General features: G+C 31.2%; 1 protein-coding gene across 1 annotated transcript in view; it reads left to right on the top strand.

Moving 5' to 3' along the window:
- LOC101889564 (uncharacterized) overlaps nucleotides 1-22,371 on the top strand; it is a 164,796-nt gene extending 142,425 nt beyond the window's left edge. The window contains exons 20-24 of the mRNA XM_059123878.1: nucleotides 5,234-5,613; nucleotides 10,567-10,744; nucleotides 10,807-10,977; nucleotides 12,401-12,535; nucleotides 21,802-22,371. Coding sequence (XP_058979861.1) covers nucleotides 5,234-5,613; nucleotides 10,567-10,744; nucleotides 10,807-10,977; nucleotides 12,401-12,535; nucleotides 21,802-21,816 — 879 coding nt within the window. The 3' untranslated portion in view covers nucleotides 21,817-22,371. The remainder of the gene's footprint in view (nucleotides 1-5,233; nucleotides 5,614-10,566; nucleotides 10,745-10,806; nucleotides 10,978-12,400; nucleotides 12,536-21,801) is intronic.
- The last annotated feature ends 511 nt before the right edge of the window (nucleotides 22,372-22,882 follow it).

The raw sequence follows: 22,882 nt of genomic DNA, 5'->3' as shown, positions 1-22,882 counted from the left end.
GGTCTATTTCACCCACTAAATATTACCCGATGATCATCAAAATTGTAATGCTTCTGCCCAGTCCCAAGCTCTAGCCCCATGCTAACTTCCACGTCGATTGGTATATAATGTGACCTGTATAGCAACTGCAAAATCAGGCAATTTTTCAGTTTTGGTCATTTCAACCCTAAATATTATGCGATCATTCTCTAAAAGAAATAGGGTTCTATGCTGACCTTAAACCCATCTCCGTTTTCAATTTCGTAAGGATCGGGCCATAAATGCGACCTGTAGAGTGATTACAAATTAACATGGACAGACGGACGGACATACATAGCTAGATCGACTCATCTCGGCGATATAGGAAGATCCATATATACTTTCCTATGTGGGAAACCAATATTTCGAGGTGTTACATAATTTTGGCCCAATCAACTTATAATACCCCAAACACATAGTGTTGTAGGGTATTAAAATTTAGTATATTTGTTCCGCGTAAGTCACAGTATTTTAAAATTGTATGGATATAAATGAAAAAAAAAAAAAGATCATAATAAATCTCCATAAATTTTTACTAATATGCAGTTCATGATGAGAATATTAAAATCCGTTTTTTTCAAATAGGCAAATGTCGTATAGAATACTTCAGCATAACACCGACGATATGCGAAAATGTATAGCTTGGTAATCATTTGAAAATTATTTTATATAAAATAAGCTAGAATTGTAGATTAGAGGTCTCATCAATCGCTGATTTTAGATACACCCCATACAATTTCTGGGCATAAAATATTTTTAAGAATACTGTCTAAAATACTTCAGCTCCACATTTTTTTTAGGTTTTTTTCCATTTGAAATTGATTTCGACTTCTATTAAAAAGCTACCGAATTTATTTCATATTTACTGATCTACATATTAGATATTACGAATGCTCAGTTTCAGTCCTGGTTATTTTGTTTGAGCTAGAATTATTGATTTCCCTTTGCCAGAATATTAAAACTAAAACATAATTTATAACTAAATCGAAAAGGTAAACATTATTGAATCTATTTTGGTCTGATATCATAATATCAGATATTTTTTACTCAACGCCATTAACAAATTTTCCTAACATGGAATTAATGAAATAAAGCATATCTTTCGTTCATTACAACATTATAAAAATGCATGCCATAGTAATTAAATCAAGCATTTGTCTAATGTTTATCATCTTTATTGCAATTCAATTAAAACAACAACAACAACACAATTCAAAAACCCTATGTTACATTATCTTTTTCAAATAAATAAAAAAAACCAACAACAACAGGGAGATATAGGATTTTTATTCAAAATAACTTTAAAATAATTTACAAAAGTAATGTTTGCCACAATATTTCAAAAAAAAAAAACGCCATGGGAAGACCTTAGACATTCACAATTGGCATCTACATGAAAGGATAATTTTCGAAACTAAGGTTTAACCGTATCGTATGTTACAACACCATATTATATGTACTGAATTTTGTTTTTTTAATAAATAAAAAATTTAATAAATAAATACAATTTAATAAATTTTAAATAAAATCACAATCATTTCAAAATAAAATACCATACAATTTTTTTCACAAATGCCTTTTTGCCATTGAGTTGCCTTGTCTTTTCTTTGTTTATTATTGTTTGTGTTTTTCATTTGTTAATTGTTGTTATGAAAAAAAAGCTTTGTTATTTTCTGTTTTCTAAATATTTTATTTTGGTTTGGTTTAGATGCTTTGTATAGCTACTTCTAATATTTGTATATAGATTTATATGTTTTGTTTTTTTATATATAATATAACGGCTGCCATATATATACCTGGTGTGAATAGAGATATTTTTACGAATGGATAGTGTGGTCGGCCTTGTTCGACTTGTGGGATGAAACCGAACACCATCATCAACATTTGTCTTATTCCGGAGAAAAGGATAGCCCCATTCCCTAAATTTGTACGTGTTCGAAGAAAATGAGTCTTTCAAAATCTATTCATTTCAAAGGAGGTTTAAGAACTTATATGCGGTCTTTTTATTATAGAAAATTTAAAATTCAAGTGTAAATATAAACGCTACAACTAAATTTTAATAGTTTTGAATTTTAACACATAGAATACCCAAAAAGAGTTTTTAAACCATAAGCCACGTGCAACTGATTTTACGGACTTTTACAATCTATGGAAGACTTCTAAACCGTAGAAGGCCTCAAACAAGTCCTCCACTGAATTTGGGCTTCGGTAAATTTCAATCCAAAGGAGGTCTTCTGATAGTCTTCGTAAAAAAATCCTTAACAAAATCCTGCGAAAAATCCTGAAAAAAATTTGTTGACTTCCGCCAAAATCCTGAAAAATCAACATCCTTTCCTAAATTATTAAAATATATACAGTTTTCTCTCAAACATTTTAAAAAATTCTCCGTTGAAAAAAAATCTGAAAATATCAAGTTCGATCCTTAATATATCCAAATCTTGACAAAAACCCTAATATATCTTAATTTATGTCATGACAAAAATCCTAAAAAAACACTATACAAACAAGTTCGAGCCCTATCAAAAGTACCAAAAAAAATCTTCATTTAGGTCCTGTCAAAATTCGGAAAAAAATAATAATAATTTGGCCCAACCAAAATTCCCGAAAAATCCAGTTCAGAATCGTCTCCTGTATCCTTAAAAATCCTTTCACACATTCTTTGAAAAATTCATCCCGATGAGATTTGGGAAAAATTAAAGTTTGGTTCTCCAAAAAAACCTTAAAAACCTGTTTGGTAATCCTTTGGATTCCTCTATAGCTCCTTAATCCAAGTTTGGGTCTTCATAAACATTGTTAAAAATAAGTTAGATCTCGGCCAAAAATCCTGCAAAAATTATGATTTAGGTCCCAACTCCTTAGAAATCCAAAATTTTGGACCCCAAAAAATATTTTTATCCTTACAAAAATTTGAAAAAAAAAAATTAAATGTGATAGTTGTAAAAAATCGTAAAAAATTCTAATACCTAATTTTATTCATGTCCTGCTAAAAGTCCTGAAAACATCCACTTTTGTGTGCTGTCACAAAAATTCTGGAAAAGTTCAAGGTTATTGATTGAAAAAAATCCTTAACAACCCAAGTTTGGTTACAGCTAAAAATTGTGAACCTTTGACTGTTAGGACCCCTTAAAATCCTTATAAAAATCCACATTTGGATTCTCACAAAAATTGGGCCTTCCTAAAAATCAATAAGAACAAAACTTTGGTCCTGCCAAAAATACCAAAATAATATCTCAATAAAAGGCCTGAAAAAAATTAAAAATCCATCTCTAGGCGTTTCGAAAAATTATTAAAAATTCACGTTTGGTTTCTCTCATTTGTCCATAAAATACAAAGTTTTGATCCAAAATCGCAAAAAATCTAAAAATTCCTTGTTAGTTGTCCTTAAAAACCCCTGTTTTGATTCTGCCTAAAATCCTGAACAAAACCCATGAATGTGTCTCCCATAAAATCTTTAAAAAGTCTATGCTCGATCCTCACAGAATAATCCTGAAGAAAATCATCTTTGGTCTTTCAAAAATCCCTGAAAAATAATTTGGATCCTGCCAAAAATCCTGAAAATCGTATTATAGGTTCAGCCAAAAATCTTAAAAAAATCAACTTTTTTTCCCTGCCAAAAATACTCGTTTGTACTCCTCACAAGAATCCTTTAAAATTCTAGTTTGGCATCATCCAATAAACCTTTAACCAAAGTTGGATACCACCAAAAATCGCTTAAAATTGACGTTTCGGTCTCTTTTAAATTCCTTAACGATCCATGTTTAAGTCCTTTCAAAAACCTGAAAATATCACGTTTGGGTCCAGAAAAAAATACCAAAAATCCACCTCAGAGACCTTCAAACATGGGAAAACTTAAAATCCATAAATCGTCCATGTTTAGACCTTTGCAAAAATTTTGAAAAAAAATCTAAGTTGTAATCTCCTATATCCCCTTATGAATCCTGAAAATAATGACGTTTTCAGTTCTCTCCAAAACACTTTAAAAACACATTTGTGTTTCTCCCTACAAAACGTACTCTTGTGCACCACCCAAATGCCCCGAAAGAACCAGCTTGAAGTTCTCAAAATCCTACCAGAATTTTATTTAAAAACCGACCGTGAACCTTTCCTTAAAAATAAGTCAGGACGACAATCTGAATGTCTTCATTTTACGGAAGATGCAAAAAAATCGTAAAACCCAAGTTTATGTTCTGGCAAAAATCCAAAAACTTCGACGTATGGGTCCCCTTGAAAAAAAGTTTGGTTCCTCACAAAAAATGTATAAAAATCCATGTTTGTATGACCTCTTCTGAATTGTTAAAAAATCCTCTCATGAATACAAAAAAAAACTTCAGGTTTATTGGTCTCTTAAAAACCATTGAAAAAATCCCCGATTTTGGTTCTCAAAAACATCCGTAAAATGGTTATAGAAGGCGACTAGAAGGTATTATGTCTAAAGAAGACCTCCAGTTTGGATTTTGTTTATGAATGGTCTAATTTCCTAGGAGGTCTGTCTGCAGGAGATCCTAAAGGTCTTCCTTTTGTCAATAAAGCCCAGATGGCTTTCTGCCTATTCTGACTGAAAAAGACCCCTAAAAGGTCCCTTATCTAAAGAAAATACCTGAGGTCATTCTGTCTATAGAAAGCTTCCACAAAGTAGAAGGCCTGCAACATACTTTCAAGAGGTCCCCGGTCTAATGAAGTACTAATATATTTTTACTAATAGGAATCGCAAGGAGGTTACCTATTCATAAAATACATGTAATGTTTATCGAAAGCCTGCAAAAGTCTTCAATACACAACCGAGCTGCAGAATGTCTCCAGCCTATAGAAGGTCTTTAGTCCGGAGAACACATCCATCTATAGAAAATATCCGGAAGATCTTCCATATATAGAACGTATAGGGTGTCTCTAGTAAATATTGAAAAGGCCTTCAGTCTTAGGAAGATTTTTGGATGGTATTTTTAATGTAAGATTACTACAGAATTAAAAAAAAAAAAAAAACAAAAAAAAAATTTCGTCCGCAAAGTTCGCTGGGTTACCTTATGATGATGGTGTAGGTTTCATTTAGAAATATTGGTAACTGGAAACGAGATTCTCTGCCCTGACCTTGGTAAAAAAAATATATTTCACTGAAAACACAATTTTTTGAAAACAATTTAGGTACAACAAAATACAACGAAAAAAAATAACAATTCCCCACCTTCGTTACCTCGCTTGTCTTTTGAACGATTGAGAGCATAATCAATTATCGAAATTCGCCTTATTGTGTGTTTCTTTTCTTTTTCCGTTTTGTTTTTTTTTTCTGTTGTTGTTTATTTCATTTATTGGAACAGACCAAAATCAGGCACGTGATTGTAGCACCACCACCACCACAACCAACAATAACAGCAACACCTCAACTTCGAACACCACAGCCACTTCTATGTCACATCAACAACAACCACAGCCACAACAACAACAACATCATTATCATCAACTGCATCCACTTCATTATCAGCGTCAGTCGCGTGGTTCGGCTGGTAGTATACAAAGATCGGTTGAGGTGCCGCCATCATCATCTGTAATGCAATATCGCGCCGGTAGTATACATTCGATCTCAAGCTCGGAAGGCTCATCGTAAGTTTTCCTCCAAAAAAAGAAAAAAACCAAAACAAAAAAGCTTTAAAAGAAAACATAACTACCTTTTAAGCAGAGAGCTTTGCGCAAAGAAACAAGTTCTCCCTCTCTCTCTATCTTTCTCTCTCTGTCTATTTGCTACCATTATTTCCGCTATCTCTACTTTTTCTCTATAAATGCCACTATCTGTCAATGTTGTTCTCCTGAAAGATGCTACCCAAAAAACATTTGACTTGCCAATCGATGTGTGTGTGTGTGTAACATAATGAATAAAACCAAAACAATAACAAAGCGAAGTTGGCTGCAAATTCAATGTCCACTTTGTATTTATAGCAAAAATATATAAACTTTTGTTAAATTAAAATGAATTTTATTTTTTTTATTTATGATTTGTGTGCAAGCCGATCCTTGTATTTTCCATTTTGGGAAATCCCAAGACCTGTTTTTTTTAAGCTGTCTATGGTTCTCTGTATTTCCTTTCTCTCTCTCCGTGTGTTTTCCTCTACATTTTGCTCTCTTCTCTCTAAATGTATTTTTTTCTGTTCGAAACTGTATATTCGAATTTTTCGAAATTGTTTGCTTACATCTATAATTGTTGTTGTTGTGTGTGTGTGTGTGTGTGCGTGTACGTAATTAATGCTTCCCATAAAATTTGCAAATTCAATTCAATTTTCTTTTTAGTTGTTTTTTTTTCCTATAACTCTGTAATGAATGGAAAAATATGAGTTTCTGTTTTTCTTTTTTGTCCTTTTTTGGTATTGTCATTTTAGTTATTGTCGTAGTTTATTTTAGTGTTTTTTAATTTATTATTATTTAGAAAACATTGACATTCACATCTTTTCCATAATCACTTGTACATACATACCTACCAACCACCTAATTTTTGAATCTGAATTATTTCATATGGGTCATATTTTAAGAAGTATTAGAACAATACAATTCAAAAACTATATATATATATTTTCTTAAATTAAATTTAAATTTATTTTTTTAAGGCCTGAGTTTATATGATAGCTTGAAAGATTTTTAACGAAAACGAAACTAAAATGAGTTTACAGCAATATTTGGGTCATTATTTGAAAATTGCTCTTAAGGCTTTGGATAATTTAAGTCTTTTTTAAATATTGAAGAAAAGTTTAAAAATTTTACCAAAACATACATCACATTAGGTCTGGAATTTCCCTTTAAATTTCTCCAAAACTCCCAAAGAAATCCACGACTAAGGCCTTTTAGAGATACTCTATAAACATACAACATTATGGCCGCCCCTCAAAGTTTCTAAAAATAGTCCAAATAAAACTTATACTCCCTTCAAAATCTTGCCAATTCTTTAAAATGAAAATTAGATTCCTTTTAAAATTTAAAAATTTTAAAAAAATTTAAAACTAAAACTAAATCCTTGAAGGGTGTCTACTTCAATGCCTCCCATATGAAAATAGGACTCCCTCAAAAATTCTTTAAATATTTAAAGCTAAAATCTTGAAGGGTGTCTACTTCAATTCCTCCCAAATGAAAATGAGACTCAATCCAAAATTCTTAAAATTTCAAAACTAAAGCCTTCTAGACATCCTTCAGAATTCTTTAAATATTATTGGACTAAAATCTTGTGAACTCTGTCAAAAATCCTTTATATAATCAATAATTATGCCTAACATTCTTCAAAAAAATTTGTATTATAAACAGCGATTAAGGGTTGGAGACTTGTCCCAAATGCATGATAATCAACGATTTGGAAATGGAGACTTGCCCGTGAAGTTTCTATTTGAAGCCCCGGATCTTCTCAAAAATTCTCTAAAAAAAGTCCAAATTGGAACCTTTTAGGATATATCCATAAATCCTTTAAAATTTCAAAATTTCTTAAAATACCACTAAAGCCTTTTTACCTCCTTCAAAATTTCTTACAAAGAATACCATGTCGACTTTCTAGATAATTCATAAAAATTAGGGCCTTTGGGATTCTCTTTAAAAGTCCTTCAAAAATAGGATTATTACCTTGAAACTCCTTAAAAATTCCTAAAACAAGGCCATGTAGACCTCCTCAAAAATTCCTTATAAAATATACAACAAAAGTCTTGTGGACTCTAGGATTGAGGGCTTATGGACTTTTCTAAACTTCTTTAAAAACCCCTTATTCCTTGTAGACTATTTCCAAAACACCTAAAAGCTAATTAACTCAAGTAGCCTAGAGCATTTTTTACAATCCTATGTGATGTTTGGCTCACAACCTTCTCAAAAAGCCTGTTAAAAAATCCACTATGACGGCTTTGCAGACATCTTTGAAGTCTCCAATTAAGACCTTGTTGATTTTCTCCAAAAATCCTTAAACAATCCATAAATAAGTCCTTGTGGAGTTTCTGAAAATTCGTCACAAAATCCACTATTAGTAAGATTTTAATAAAAACTAATAAATTTAAGTTAAAAATCCTTGCCAAAATTTCAGAAAAAAATCAAATTTACTGACTTCCTTTAGAAATAGAAGTAAATAGTGGAGATCTTGGGGAAATTTCGAGGAAGTCTATAAGGTCTTAAACCAATTTAGAGTAAGCCTCCAATTTTTATTGGGGATTTTTAAAGATATCCAGAAGAGAGTAGATAAAGCTGCAACCGTAGGCTTATCCATTTCCATTGTCCAGAATCCATTGAACATTTCTCAAAATATTTTGGCTTTCTAGATTTCCAAAAATTATTTTTAAAAACTTCCTTCAAAACACCCCAAACAAATCCACAAGCTAACCGTTGGCGAAGATTTTTAGAATATTTTTAACCATATTTCCGAATACTAAGAGATATTAATTTCAGGCCCTGTAGACTTCCTTTTCGGAAATTTTTCGGAAATAACTTTTGTAGAGTTTTTTCAGTAACTTCATATTAAAATCAAAGATCAGTCTTTGATGCAACATCTCTTTGAAACCTAAGAGTCAAGTGGACTACGATTGGAGAATTTAATATTTTTTTCTTAAATTTAAGAATTAATCTCAAATTCTCCAAATCAGGATTTTAAGAAATATTGAGACCATAGTAATGAATTTAAAAAAATTCCCAAGTTAACAAGGATGTCTACACTGTGTAATTACGAAATTTAATAGTCTACTAGTTTTCAAACAGAAATTCTTTAATGATTTTGTTCCACTTAGATTTCAAAGAGATGTTGTATCAACCACAGTTGGTGAAAGTCTCCAATGTCTGATTTTTAAATTTTTATGAAGTTACTGAGAAATTTTTTAAAAGTCTGCATAATTCCTTAAAATTCCTCCATAATTCCTTCGAAAATTCTTAAAGAATATTCTGATCAAGAATCCATCGAATTTTTCTTAGAAAATTTAGATAGTGTAGACTTCCTTCCAAACTTCGTAAAGAATCTGAAATTAAGACTTGCAGTGATTTTTTATATTTTTATATATATTTTTCGCAATAACTCGAAAATCTATAATTGAGACAGTGTAAATTGGAAGTAAAATATTTTTGTCAATAACTTCATTAAAAATTAAAAATTTAGGTGTTTAAGACTTTCTCCAAAATTGGTATAAAAATGTATCCTTGAATATATAATCCCTCCAAACTCCTTTGAAAATCTTACAGACTTTCACGAAAATCACATATAAACTCCATAATTAAAGATTTGTGGAATAGTAAAGTCTATTCAAAAGTCTACAATTAAACCCCTATGGATATCCTCTGAATATCCATCACAAAGGTATAACTCCACGAAGTGTTCCATGAAAATGCCTTGAAATGAAAATCAAAAGCCTAGTAGAATGTCACATAAGTTCCGTTATAAATTTAAAAATTGTTTAACAAATAAATGGTATTTTTGGACTCCTTCTAAAAATTGTTGGATATTTCCATAAAAATCCTTTAAAAATTATCATAAATTTTTTATTAAAGTCCTAGATTTCCTCTACCACTCAATATCTCTAGATTTTTAGCAGCTTATCACTAGTTTAGTTTTTTTTACCCTATTTTACCCTTTTGAAACTTATGATGATGACTTGTTGTAGCAAAATAATCGAATTTTTGGACTTGGACTTTTTTAAAGGAGTTCACACTATAACCCTCTCAAAATGCTACAATGTGTGTTGTAATATTTCTTGGAACCAGAGATATGAATCTTCGGATCCTCTAAACCTAGTTCTGTTTAGTTCACTGAATGATGTTCTAAATATAAAAAACGTTAGGTCTCATAGCCCTTGTTAGAAATACCCCGGATGAAGAAAATCTTAAGCCTCGCCCAAATTCCCAAGTGGTCTCATGTCATGTTCAGAAGGAGCGTGATTCGCTCTCTATGGAAAAGATATTCATTTTTTTAAGATTTCATAATGTTATGAACTAGAGTATTACCAGGACATCTGCTGTTTTCAACAAATAATTTTATCAACTTGTTTATTTATTTCTAAAATCATTTTTCTTTTTCACATCGCTTCCCATTCATGTCTCATTGCAAATTTTTTGTCATTTGAACGAACTTTTCTTCTAGGGTGTAACTATGTGCGTGTGTTGAGAACTTCTCTTAAGCCTTCAATGGAAAACAACATTCTCTTTTACTCTCTTGGTGTAAAGGCCTGGTTGTAAATACTACAAAGCATGTTGTAAAAAATATTGCAAAAAAATCAAAAAATATTACACAATGCAACAGAAATAATGCACGTTAATGCAACAACATAAAAGGAATATTGTCAAAATAAAAAAATATATAAACAATATTTTTTTTTTCAAATCCAAAAAAAAAAATCTTAACTTGAAATTGCCTACTATATCTCCCTGTGTATAATACAAAGTTATTTTTCTCATATATATATATGAGTTTCAGTTGATATATATATATATTATTTTACTTTCTCTTAACTTTCCGAGATTATTATTTTTTTTTTATTTAACAAAAATTAATTTTGAATAATTACTAATATATTCTTTTTATTTTAACAAACAACAAAAACAACAATTTGCGGAAAACAGATTCTCTCCCACCATGAGAGCAGATGAACAAATCAATCAATTTGTCGAAGGTCTTGGACCGGGCCAATTGGTTGGCCGCCAGGTGCTGGGTGCCCCCTCGTTGGGCGATATCCAACTATCGCTGTGCTATCAGAAAAATTGCCTAGAAGTAGAGGTCATTAGAGCAAGAGGTTTACAGGTGAGTGGCAGAGCGATAAATTTTCCTACGGAAATTAAAATGTGAACCTCTTTTTCTTTCAGCAAAAACCCACCTCGAAAATGCTACCAGCCCCCTATGTCAAAGTGTACTTGGTTTCGGGTAAAAAATGCATGGACAAAATGAAAACTTCCACGGCTCGCCGAACGCTGGAGCCATTGTATCAACAGCAATTGGTGTTCCAGAATTGCAATACCAAAGGCTGTATATTACAGGTAAGCTATCCCGATAGACCTTTAAAGATCGAAGAAAAAAACTTCTAGAAATTTTGACTATAGAAGGACTGCAGGGGGTCTCCTGAGAGATCTCCTGTCTATAGAAGACCGTCAGGAGGTCTTCTGTCTTTAGAAGACTTCCAGGAGGTCTTCTGTCTTGAGAAGACCTGCAGGAAGTCTTCTGTCTATAGTAGACCTTCAGGAGGTCTTCTGTCTATAGAAGACCTACAGGAGGTCTTCTGATTATAGAAGACCTGCAGGAGGTCTTCTGATTATAGAAGACCTGCAGGAGGCCTTCTGTCCATAGAAGACCTTCAGAAGGCATTTTGTCTATAGAAGACCTTCAGGAGGTCTTCTGTCTACAGAAGACCTTCAGAGGGTCTCCTGTCTATAGAAGACCTGCAGGAGGACTTCTGTCCATAGAAGACCTTCAGGAGGTCTTCTGTCTATTGATGACCCTCTCGCGATCTTCGGTCCATAGAAGACCTTCAGGAGGCATTTTGTCTATAGAAGACCTTCAGAAGGTCTTCTGGTTATAGAAGACCTGCAGGAGGTCTTCTGTCTATAGAAGACCTGCAGGAGGTCTTCTGTCTATAGAAGATCTGCAGGAGGTCTTCTGTCTATAGAAGACCTGCAGGAGGTCTTCTGTCTATAGCAGACCTGCAGGAGGTCTTCTGTCTATAGAAGACCTGCAGGAGGTCTTCTGTCTATAGAATACATGCAGGAGGTCTTCAGTCTATAGAAGACTTGCAGGAGGTCTTCAGTCTATAGAAGACCTGCAGGAGGTCTTCAGTCTATAGAAGACCTGCAGGAGATCTTCTGTCTATAGAAGACCTGCAGGAGGTCTTCTGTCTATAGAAGACCTGCAGGAGGTCTTCTGTCTATAGAAGACCTGCAGGAGGTCTTCTGTCCATAGAAGACCTGCAGCAGGTCTTCTGTTTATAGAAGACCTGCAGCAGGTGTTCTGTCTATAGAAGACCTGCAGCAGGTCTTCTGTCTATAGAAGACCTGCAGCAGGTCTTCTGTCTATAGAAGACCTACAGCAGGTCTTCTGTCTATAGAAGACCTACAGCAGGTCTTCTGTCTATAGAAGACCTACAGCAGGTCTTCTGTCTATAGAAGACCTACAGCAGGTCTTCTGTCTATAGAAGACCTTCAGGACGTCTTCTGCCTATAGAAGACCTGCAGAACGTATTCTGTCTATAGAAGACCTGCAGAACGTCTTATGTCCATAGAAGACCTTCTGGAGGTCTTCTGCCGATAGAAGACCTGCAGAACGTTTTCATAAGATTTTCTCTCTGTAGAAAACCTTCAACAGGTCTCCTCTCTATAGAAGACATTTCTTCTCTCCATGGAAAACCTCTTTCTTACCCCCCTTGATCCTCCACCTTCTAACTTCTTCTCCTTTATTTTTCTCTTTCAGGTTACCGTTTGGGGCGACTATGGCCGCATCGAAAAGAAAGTCTTTATGGGCGTGGCCCAAATAATGCTCGATCATATCGATCTCTCCAATGGCATTGTGATTGGCTGGTACAAACTATTCGGCACCACCTCACTGGTCAGTTGTCCTGCCAATACAGGTTTATCTAGGCGCTCATCACTAGCATCGCTTGAATCACTTAATTTAAAGTTTTAATAAACAAAGAAAAAAAACGAAAAAAAAAATTAATTAGACAACCAAAACCCCCCTCTACATCGAACAAACAAACATAACACGCTAGTGCCACCACCACCACCAACCTCCTCATACACTAACCCCCTAAAAAAAACCAGAGATCACCAAACGCATATGGCATAAACTAGAAAAAGAACAAACCATTGTTGAATATATTTTCTTTTCCAAATAAAATAATTCACACACCCATGTTATTTGCATTGAGTAAAGTAAAGAAGAAGTTAAAAACAACAAAAACACTTACCTATTTATATATACAACAACAACAAAAACAAAGAAAAGTAGTTTGATTCCAACAACAAGTTATTCCTACTTTACACAACCTTAGAATTGCGTTACTGTTCAAGTTACTTACCAACACATGTACATGCCTACCAAGTTGTATATCCTCACACACACACACTTATATATACATATATTAGAAAAAAAACGTAACCAATACCAAAAAACCAAAGCGCCTATTTACATATAAATATATAGTTTGAAAAGATTTTGAAAGTATTTTCCATAATCCTCACCTTGTTATTTACTACCAACAACAACTACCATCCACCAACTACAACAAAAAAAGCTACATATTTTGGCATTTGAAAAAAAAATCCTAGCTAGAAAAAATTTGAAAAACAAATATTCAAAAATTCAAAAATAAAAAATCCATCTACATACAACGTAGTACATTTTAGGTATGTTTCTTCACCTTTTTTCTTCTTACCTACTTCTCTACTTGTTCTCACTGTAATCGTATTGAATTTTAAGATTTTTTATGTATTCAAAATTAATTTTATTTTCTATTCGAAAATTGTAAATATTGTTCTGTGATTCCAAGCAAGTTTGGATAAAAAAATTAACTTTGTTAATAATTTTGTAATTATTTGCTCAATGCATGCTTAAATCGACATTTAAATTTTTCGTTATTTTATAATTTATTATATATTTTTTTTTTCAAAAATCTCTCCATATATCAACCCCGCTCATAGTGGGTGAGCCACATCCAAAATTTCAAAGCTGAAGCTCTTACCAGTTAATGTAATCCAGAATTTCCAAAAAATTCTAACAATTTGCAGAATTTTAGATAAAAATCATTAAGTTCGACCAGGGCGAATTTTGAGTACCCTCTACCATTTGGGATGAATTTGGAAATTTACAAAAAAAAAAAAAAAAAAAAACATCAAAAATGCAGTTTAAATTTTAAAAATACAGAATATAGGAGGATAACGTTATATTGGGATCCATACGAAAACATGAATGTGCATAGGCAATTTTTGTCATAGACCAAATATGAAACTCGAAACAATTCCGATGAATTATGTCACAAAAACATCAAAACATATGGGAGCTATACAAAGACGTAGACCTGTCCTAGCCAATTTTCTGTCACAGGATGTAGTACCCATTAAGAAGTGGAAATACGAAATTTGCAACAATTCCGGTGATGTCTCTAAAATGGTCAAAATACTGTTATATGGAAGTTATACGAAGACCTGAATCTGCATGGACAATTTTATGTCATAGACTGTGGTACACATTAGGAACTTCATAAAAGAACTTTGAAACAATCCTGGTGTAACATGTAGGTAAAATTATCAAAATACCGAATAAAGGGAGTTACCACTACATATATAGGTGCCATACGAAGATCTGGCTGCATAGGCAATTAATGGTCACAGGCTGTAGTCCCTTTTAAAAAACTAAATACGATATATGAAACCATTCCGGTGAATAATATAGCTAAAATCATCAAAATATCGAATATTGGGAGGTACCGATATATGGGGCTATATGAAGTCCTGGGCCTTCATAGATAGGCTGTAGTAGCATTACGAACTCTTATTACGAAATTTATTACGAAACAATTCCGATGAACAATGTCGCTAAAATCATCAAAATAAATTATATAAGGAGGTTCAGTTATATGGGGTATATACCTAAACGTGGACCTATATAGCCCATTTTCAATGCCAAAAAGTCTGCAGACCAAACCCATATTTAACTAAAATTTTATCAACCTACTTCAATTCTTTCAGAAGCTAGAGTGATTTTCACATGCTGATCAATAATATACAGGGTGATATATAAAAAACTGCAACAGAGTCAAACGCCATCATTTTTAATTAATTTTTTTTTCTACATTTTATTGAATGACAACAAAAAATGTCGAAAATAGCATCAAATTTTTGAATAAGTTTAGATTTGTTCGAATTGGTCACCTTTGGCACGAATTATGGCCAATGAAACCGTCACACGCTGCCCAAATATTGCTCTGCGGTATTTTGGCCCATTCCCGACGAAACGCTTGCTTGAGGTGATCGACACTTCGGTATTGGTCGGTACGTGTCAACCTTGCTTCCAAAATACTCCAGACAAAATAGTCCAGCGGATTGGTATCCGGGGATTTTGGTGGCCATTGTGCGCAGGAAATGAAGCGAGAAACCTCATTTTGTAACCATTCTTGGGAAGATTCTGAGTCCTGTTGGAATGTCCAAGGTCTGAGGCCAAAATGTTTGCGTTCCCAAGGCTTTAATACACCCTCTAGAATATTTTCGAGATAATATTCGGCATTTATTCTGATGCCACGATCGATTAATACGAGCGGAGAGCGATAATCGGCTGTTATGGCGGCCCACACTATCACCATGGCCGGCGCTTTAGTTCTGGTGGCCAACCGAAGGTGCACATTTTCAGCTGACCTCTTTGGCAAGTAAACACGATCATTTTGTTTGTTCACAAACTGCTGGACAACAAATGTTTTCTAATCGGACACGAAGAAAACCAAATTCGGCAGTTCACCACTTTCGGCCAAGCGAAGCAACTCTTTAGCTCTTTTGAGTCTATTTTCTTCTTGCGGTGCGGTGTAAGTTCTTGCACTTTTTGGAATTCCAATGGCTTCGCCCCGAACTCATTTTTCAATATTGCGATATGCCGAATGGAATATTGAGGGACATTCAGACATTTTCAACAATATCCATAAAAAGAATTACGTTTTTAATGAGGAGATCTTCAAAAATATTTTTAAAAATCTACTTTACTCTACTTACTCTATCACTCTATTTACAAAATCTACTACTTTCAATACAAGAGAGACCTTGTCAAAAATGTTCTTGAAACATCCAAAAATTTCAATCAAGAGGAACTTGAAAAATGCTTTTAACAGATCACGATTTTCAATCGGGGGGTCCTTGAAAAATCTTCTTCAAAATCTATGACCTTTTGTCGGGAGGTCCTTAATTTTTTTTTTTTGCTTTAAATTAAATTCCTTATGAAAATATTTTTAAAAATGCAAGATTTGCCGTGCTGAGGTTCTTCAACGATTTTTTCAAAAATCACACTTTTTATTTGCTTTTGTCAAGGAGACGATCTTAAATTTTCTTAAAAAATGTTTCTCCCCGATTTTTGCCCAAGAACACCATGTAAATAATAAAAAAGAAATCAACGATCAATCAGTCATGAGGTCCTGAAAATGTTTCCCTGAATCCCTGAATAAATGTTCTTCAACAATTTATTCTAAAAAATCTGGTGTTATTTTAGACGATCCTTATAAAATATTCTCAAAAATTTAAGATTTTCAGTCAGGAGGTTCTTACATAAATATTCTCAATAAAACACATGATTATATATATAGGAAGTCTCTTCCAAAAATTTTCTGAAAAAAAATCCCAGACAATTCAGACATTTTAACAATTTTTCTAAAAAAAAATTAAGAATTTTAGTAAAAGGCAAAATTCGCGTTTTTCAATCATAGGTCCTTGAACAATTTTCTTCAAAACCCACAATTTTTGTCTAGGAAGTCCGAAAAAATATTCTTAAAATTTTCACATTTTATATAAAGCCGGGAAGTCTCTGAAAAAATCTTAAAGAACGCAAATCTGGAGCGGATCATAAAAAATTAACAATTGAGGGTTGGGAAATAATTAAAAAAAAAATGTAGCACCAGGTCAAAATATAACAAATGTTATAAAATGTAATTAATTTCTTTCAAAACACCTCCACAGAGGACTACTAATATATATCTCTTAAATAATTTAGATTTTAATTTTATTTTTGCTTCTTTCCTACTTTATTTATTTTATAAAATAAAATTTTAAGTTTTATAAAAAATTTTATTTTTTTCACCTCTTTAAAGTTTATCTAACCAATGTATTACTGAACACAGCTTGTTTAGAAACGCAATATTTTTTTTATAAATTAATCAATCAATCAATAGTTTTTTGCATAGTTCATTTAGCTTGATCAATTCCCGCCATAATAATTAAAATAATTTAAATAATATTACCAATAGTTTTGTTAATATTCCCCTGTAGATAATCAATGCAAAATTAGTTGTTGCTCATAACCCCCGAAACCCCACCCTTCAATACCTAATGTGCCATTTAATTAATAAAACATTTTCACTAATAACACCATTTTAACATTAACATTCATTTTATATGACAAATTTTTCCCACTAAATGTTTAATCAAATCGAATTTCCAAATATCGTCTAGGAAGATATTCATGTGAACATCAAACCCATAAAAAATAATTTAAAAAATTATAGAAATTAAAAATAATTAGACACAAAAATGGCTAGAAATGCTAAAAATCATCTAAAATTATAAATAAATTAGTAATAAAAGAAATTAGTTATAAAATTATATTTAAAATTCCACTTTAGAAGAAAGAAAACCGACAAGTGCTAATACATCATCCTCTAGGTATTATTCATTCTCAAGATTTTAGTCGGAGAGTTTAAAGGTTATGACGTCCCCTTCAAATAGACGCAACTTTAGATCAGCAGTCAAGCGCAATCAGTTGTTATAGTTTCCTATTCTCCCTCTAATTAAATAAATTTTATAAATTAATTGAATTCTCTTTATAAATTTTCAAATCTCTAGGGTCGTCCCTGTGTTTGGTTAGCTGGTGATGCCATACCGGAAGAAGAAGAAAATCAATGAGAAAAGAAATCAATGAAAAAGAAAATAGAAATGACAAATAAATGTTGATAAGAACACAGACAGGGTCGTTGTAAGTAAACTCAGCTACACTCCCGGGAAAACAAACACCAACAACTACAACAACAACAAACAATCACAAATAAAAGGTTGTTATGCCACTTGAAACACTAACGAATTATCTATCCTACAATGATGGCAACCATATTCTTACTGCATCACATCAGACACATACAATGAAACAACACAACACACACACACATACGAACAGCGAATTTAACACTTTTTTATAAACTCAAACACATACATAACTATTATGAAGAGAAAATGCAGAAGAAGGAAAGGATAACGTGAGTTAACATTTTTTTATTTATAAAGTTTTCCGGTATTAGCTAGAGCCATGGAGCACCTTGTTTATAGAGCACCAATGTCTTTTGTTTCAAGGATAAAATTTAAAAAAAAAAAAAAAACAAAATTGAAAATAATTTTGTAAAAAGTCAACAATAACAAAAATAAATATTTGGAAAATTAAGATAATTTTAAAAATTTTAAAAAATATTGAAGTGTAAAATTTAAAAAAAAAACAAAATTTTTATTTTAAAAATTTAAAAATTTAAAATAATTTCAAGTTTATAGTTTTAAGAAAATTTGACCTATTTGTATATTATTTATTATATAAATATGTAGTATATATGTATATAAAAAATATGAGATGCTATATTTCAAAAGTTAATATTTTTTCTTATCTTCAAAAAAATTAAAAAAATTATATTTCCATACAAGTTATTACATATCCAAGACAAAATTTGTTAAATTTCCTGATTCCCTTTCTGGTATCGACAGACTATTTGCAGAGGGACCCCTTAAATTACCCTTAAAAAAGGACCCGCCAAGGTACCACCTCTTTGTAATTCTTGGGGCATCAATTCGTATTTTAAGGAAAAACAATTTTTAAAATATGTTTATGAAATCCAGGAGGTTCTTGAAAATCATTCTTCAAAATCCACAATTTTCAGCCAAGAGATTCTTGAAAAAAAAATGTCTACAAAATTCACGATTTTAAGTTCGAAGGTCCACAAAAACGTTTTCTTCAAAAACTTTGAAACTTTTTCTTCAATCTGTTGAATTTTTTCTACAAATTCTAGAAAGACTTAGAAACTTAACGATTTTATGTCGGGAGCTTCTTCAAAATCTACGATTTTCAATTTGGAGGTCCTTGAACAAAATTTCTTCAAAATTAACGATTTAAGCCTTAGAATACTTTTTAAAAAATATTTTAAAAGTTCAACGATTTGAAGTCGGGAAGTCCTTGAAAACATTTTCCACAAAAATTACCATTTAAGGTCGGGAGTTCCTTGAAACTTATTCTTCAAAATGCACGAGATCCTTGAAAAATATGTCTACAAAATTCACGATTTTGAGACCGAAGGTCCTCGAAAATATTTTCTTCAAAATAATTGAAAATTTGTCCATCAAATTGTGAAAACTTTTCTTGTTTTTGGAAATTGTTCTGAAAATTGTTCTTTAGTCCTTGAACAAGTGTTCCTCCAAAGTTACGATTTTCGTCTAGGAAGACTTTTTCAAAAATATTTGTTGAAAAATATATATATATTTTCCGTCAGCAGGTCCTCGAAAAAAATTTACAAAATTCACAATTTTAAGGTCCTTGAAAATCTCGATGTACTTAAGTCATGAGATCCTTGAAAATATGTTACAAAATTTACGATTTTAAGTCGGAAGGTCCTTGGCATTGAATTTTTTCTTCAAGCTATTTTTTACAAATTCAACGATATTTTTCTACGTAGACCATTTAAAAAAATGCAAGATTTTTAGTCAAGATGTCCTTAAAAATAATTTTTCAAAATCCTTCATTTTCAGTCAGGAGGTCCTTGAACAAATGTGCCTCCAAAATTCATCTAGGAAGACTTTGTCAAATATATTCTTGAGGACTCACGATTTTAAGGTCCTAGAAAATTTTTCGATTTTAAGTCGGGAAGTTTTTGAAAATGTTTTTTTCAAAATTCTTGAAATTTTTTCATCAAATTAATTTCGCAAAATTAACTCTACAAATTCCACAATTTTTTTCGAGAAAGACTTTTCAAAAATATTCCTAGAAACTTTACGATTTTTTATCAGAAGGTTCTTGGAAATTGTTATTCAAAATCCACGATTTTTAGTTAGGAGGCCCCTGTACAAATTTTTCATTAATTAATCATTTACGTCTAGGAAGACTTTTCAAAAATGTTCTTAAATGATCTACGATTTTTAGAAAGGGAGTCCTTGAAAAAATGGCACAAAATTAGCGATGTTAAGTCGGAAGGCCCTTGAAAATATTTTCTTCAATATTCCTAAAATTTCTTCTTCAATATGTAATTTTTATACGAATATCAATCGGTGAAATTTTTTTGTTAAATCCATGATTTGTGTCTAGAAATATTATTATTTATAATCTTAACATATTTCAGTCGGGAGATCCTTAATAAAAATTGTTTATATTATGGAGAATATGTAATATGGTGAGAATCGATTCTTTTTTATATATAGCTCCCATATATATCTTCAACCGATTTCGGGTTAATTGGCCAATACTGACCTCAAGTTTAGCACATCCGATTTAATTTAGTCTAGAAGCAAGTACATCAAATTTAAGAAGAATAATATATGGTACAATATATATAATAGAGCCCAGAAATACCTCTGTCAGATTATTGATCAAATTTGTATATAGGTCCCATATATATCATTATCCGATTTGAGGTTTATTGTGCACCAGATGGCCAACGGAATGACAAATTTAATTTATCCTCCATCGTATAGTGGTACAATCAATTAAAAACGCGTAAAAAAGCACCTATTTTCGGCCGGGCCGGACTTTTAATACCCTCCACCATTTAGAAGGAACTTGAATTTTTTCAAAAAAACTTCCGAAAACTACCACTTAAATGAAAACTGATACATGGAGACTATACGAAGACGTGGACCTGCTTAAGAAATTTTTTGTCATAGGCTGTAGCACCCATTGCGAACTTTAAATATGAAATTTAAAATAATTCCGGTAAATACTGTCGCTAAAATCATAAAAATACCAAATATCGGGAGGTATCTTCAAATTCCTGTAAATAATGTTGCTAAAATCATGAAAATATCGAATATCGGGTTATATGAAATACGTAGACCTGCATACGAACTTTTTTTCCATAGGTTGTAGTAACCGTTAAGATCTCCCAATACGAAATTTGAAACGATTCCGGTGAATAATGTTGCTGAAATCATCAAAATGCCGAATATTGTGAGCTACCGTTATATGGGGGTTATACAAAGAAGTGGTCCTGCATACAAAAATGTTTGTCATAGGCTGTACTACCCATTTCGAACTTTAAATATGAAATTTAAATTAAATAATGTCCCTTAAAATCATGAAAATACCGAATATCGGGAGGCACCGTTATATGGGGACTATTCGAAGACGTGGACCTGCGGTGGACTACCTATTTCGAACTTTAAATATGAAATTTAAATTAAATAATGTCCCTTAAAATCATGAAAATACCGAATATCGGGAGGCACCGTTATATGGGGACTATACGAAGACGTGGACCTGCTTACGAAATTTTTTGTCATAGGCTGTAGCACCCATTACGAACTTCAAATATAAAATTACAACTGATAGATACATTCATGTCTCAGAGTGGTTCAGAATCTTTTTTTTTTTTTCTTTTTTGGAAAAAATCAGTTTTTATTAAATAAAAACCCAAAGGCAATACTTCCTAACATTTTGCTAAATAATGAGGTTGTTTTATTCAGTATTAGTTTATATTTTTTTTATTTATTATAATATAATATTTTTTGGTAAAGAACTCTCAATATTTATGTAAAAAATTAATGCTACATTAAAATAGTTTAAAAAAATTAATTATTTTTCTTATATATTAAAATGTAAAATATTTCTTAAATGTAAAATATTTTCTTGAAGCAAAAATTCATTAAATTTAAAAAAAAAACTGTATTTTATTACAAAAACAGAATATGATAAAAAAATAATTAAGGAATAACATAAAAATCTTTAAAAACTTATATAAATAATTGTAAAATATTTTTAAGCATTTCCAGCCATTTTTCTGTAAACTTTTGTCACACATGATGAAGATAAATATTTTTCTGGATTTTATTTGGATTTTTATTTTAATATTTCCTTAACAAAATTTCTAATAAATTTTCCAGATGTCTGCCACTTAGCGACCTAATATTGGATAAAAACGAATCTAATGATTATTAGCGACAATGATGATGATGAAAACTATGATGCTGATGATGATAAAAAGGCTTTACCCAAAAACCATCAATCTTGAGGCTCATAAGGCGATACCATGTTTGAAACTGCAGAAGCAACAACAACACAGAGGATCATTGAATACGAAACGAAGAAAATATTTTTTCTTTTTATTAAACATATATAGATAAAAAGGAAAATATTGAGAGCATTTCAATACATCTACATACGAACATACAAAACATAAGCAAAACATAAAAAAATGAAATTAATCTAACAAATCAGGACATTTAAAGGTTTAAAACAACAACAACTCTAAGAAGAAGAACAAAAAAACGGCTTAAAAAATAAAACAAACAACATGAATGAATCTTAAGAAATTAAAAAAAATAATAAAAATAAAATTTTTGAAGAAGTAAAAAAACAAGAAAATTGCATTTAATACCACAAATTAAATTTAGTCAAAAATCAACAACAACAACAACAACTTTGAAAAAAAAACAAAAATGAAATGTATGACAAAAAAAACTACAAAAAATCTTCAAACCACAAATCCTTTGTAATATATTAAAAATAATAATAATAAAAATATTTGTTAAATTTAACTTAACAAAGAACAGTCATCATGAACATAAAAAAAACAAATATATATATACACATAAAAAATATATATAATAAAAATCTTTATTACTCCTTGAGAAGTAAAACAAAATCAGAGTAAAAAATAATTTATTATTAAAGCAAAAAAACAAAAACTTGATAGTTAATATTTACTATTATTATTATTATATAAAAAATAAACAATAATAAAAAAACCTAATATAAATTATAATTATTAAAAAAACAAATTATGTAATTTTTAAGTATAAAAAATATAATAAATAAATAAATAAAAAAAACAAACACTTTAACATAAAAAACGACCATTCTTTAATGAACAAAGAAGCAAAAAAAAAAAATAAAACAAGTAACAAACAATATTATTATTAACAAATTATTATTATTATTACTAAATATTAATTAAAACCAAAA

The sequence above is a fragment of the Musca domestica genome, unplaced genomic scaffold (assembly GCF_030504385.1).
Source record: "Musca domestica strain aabys unplaced genomic scaffold, Musca_domestica.polishedcontigs.V.1.1 253, whole genome shotgun sequence".
NCBI lineage: Eukaryota > Metazoa > Arthropoda > Insecta > Diptera > Muscidae > Musca > Musca domestica.
This window is presented reverse-complemented; position numbering and strand designations above follow the sequence as displayed.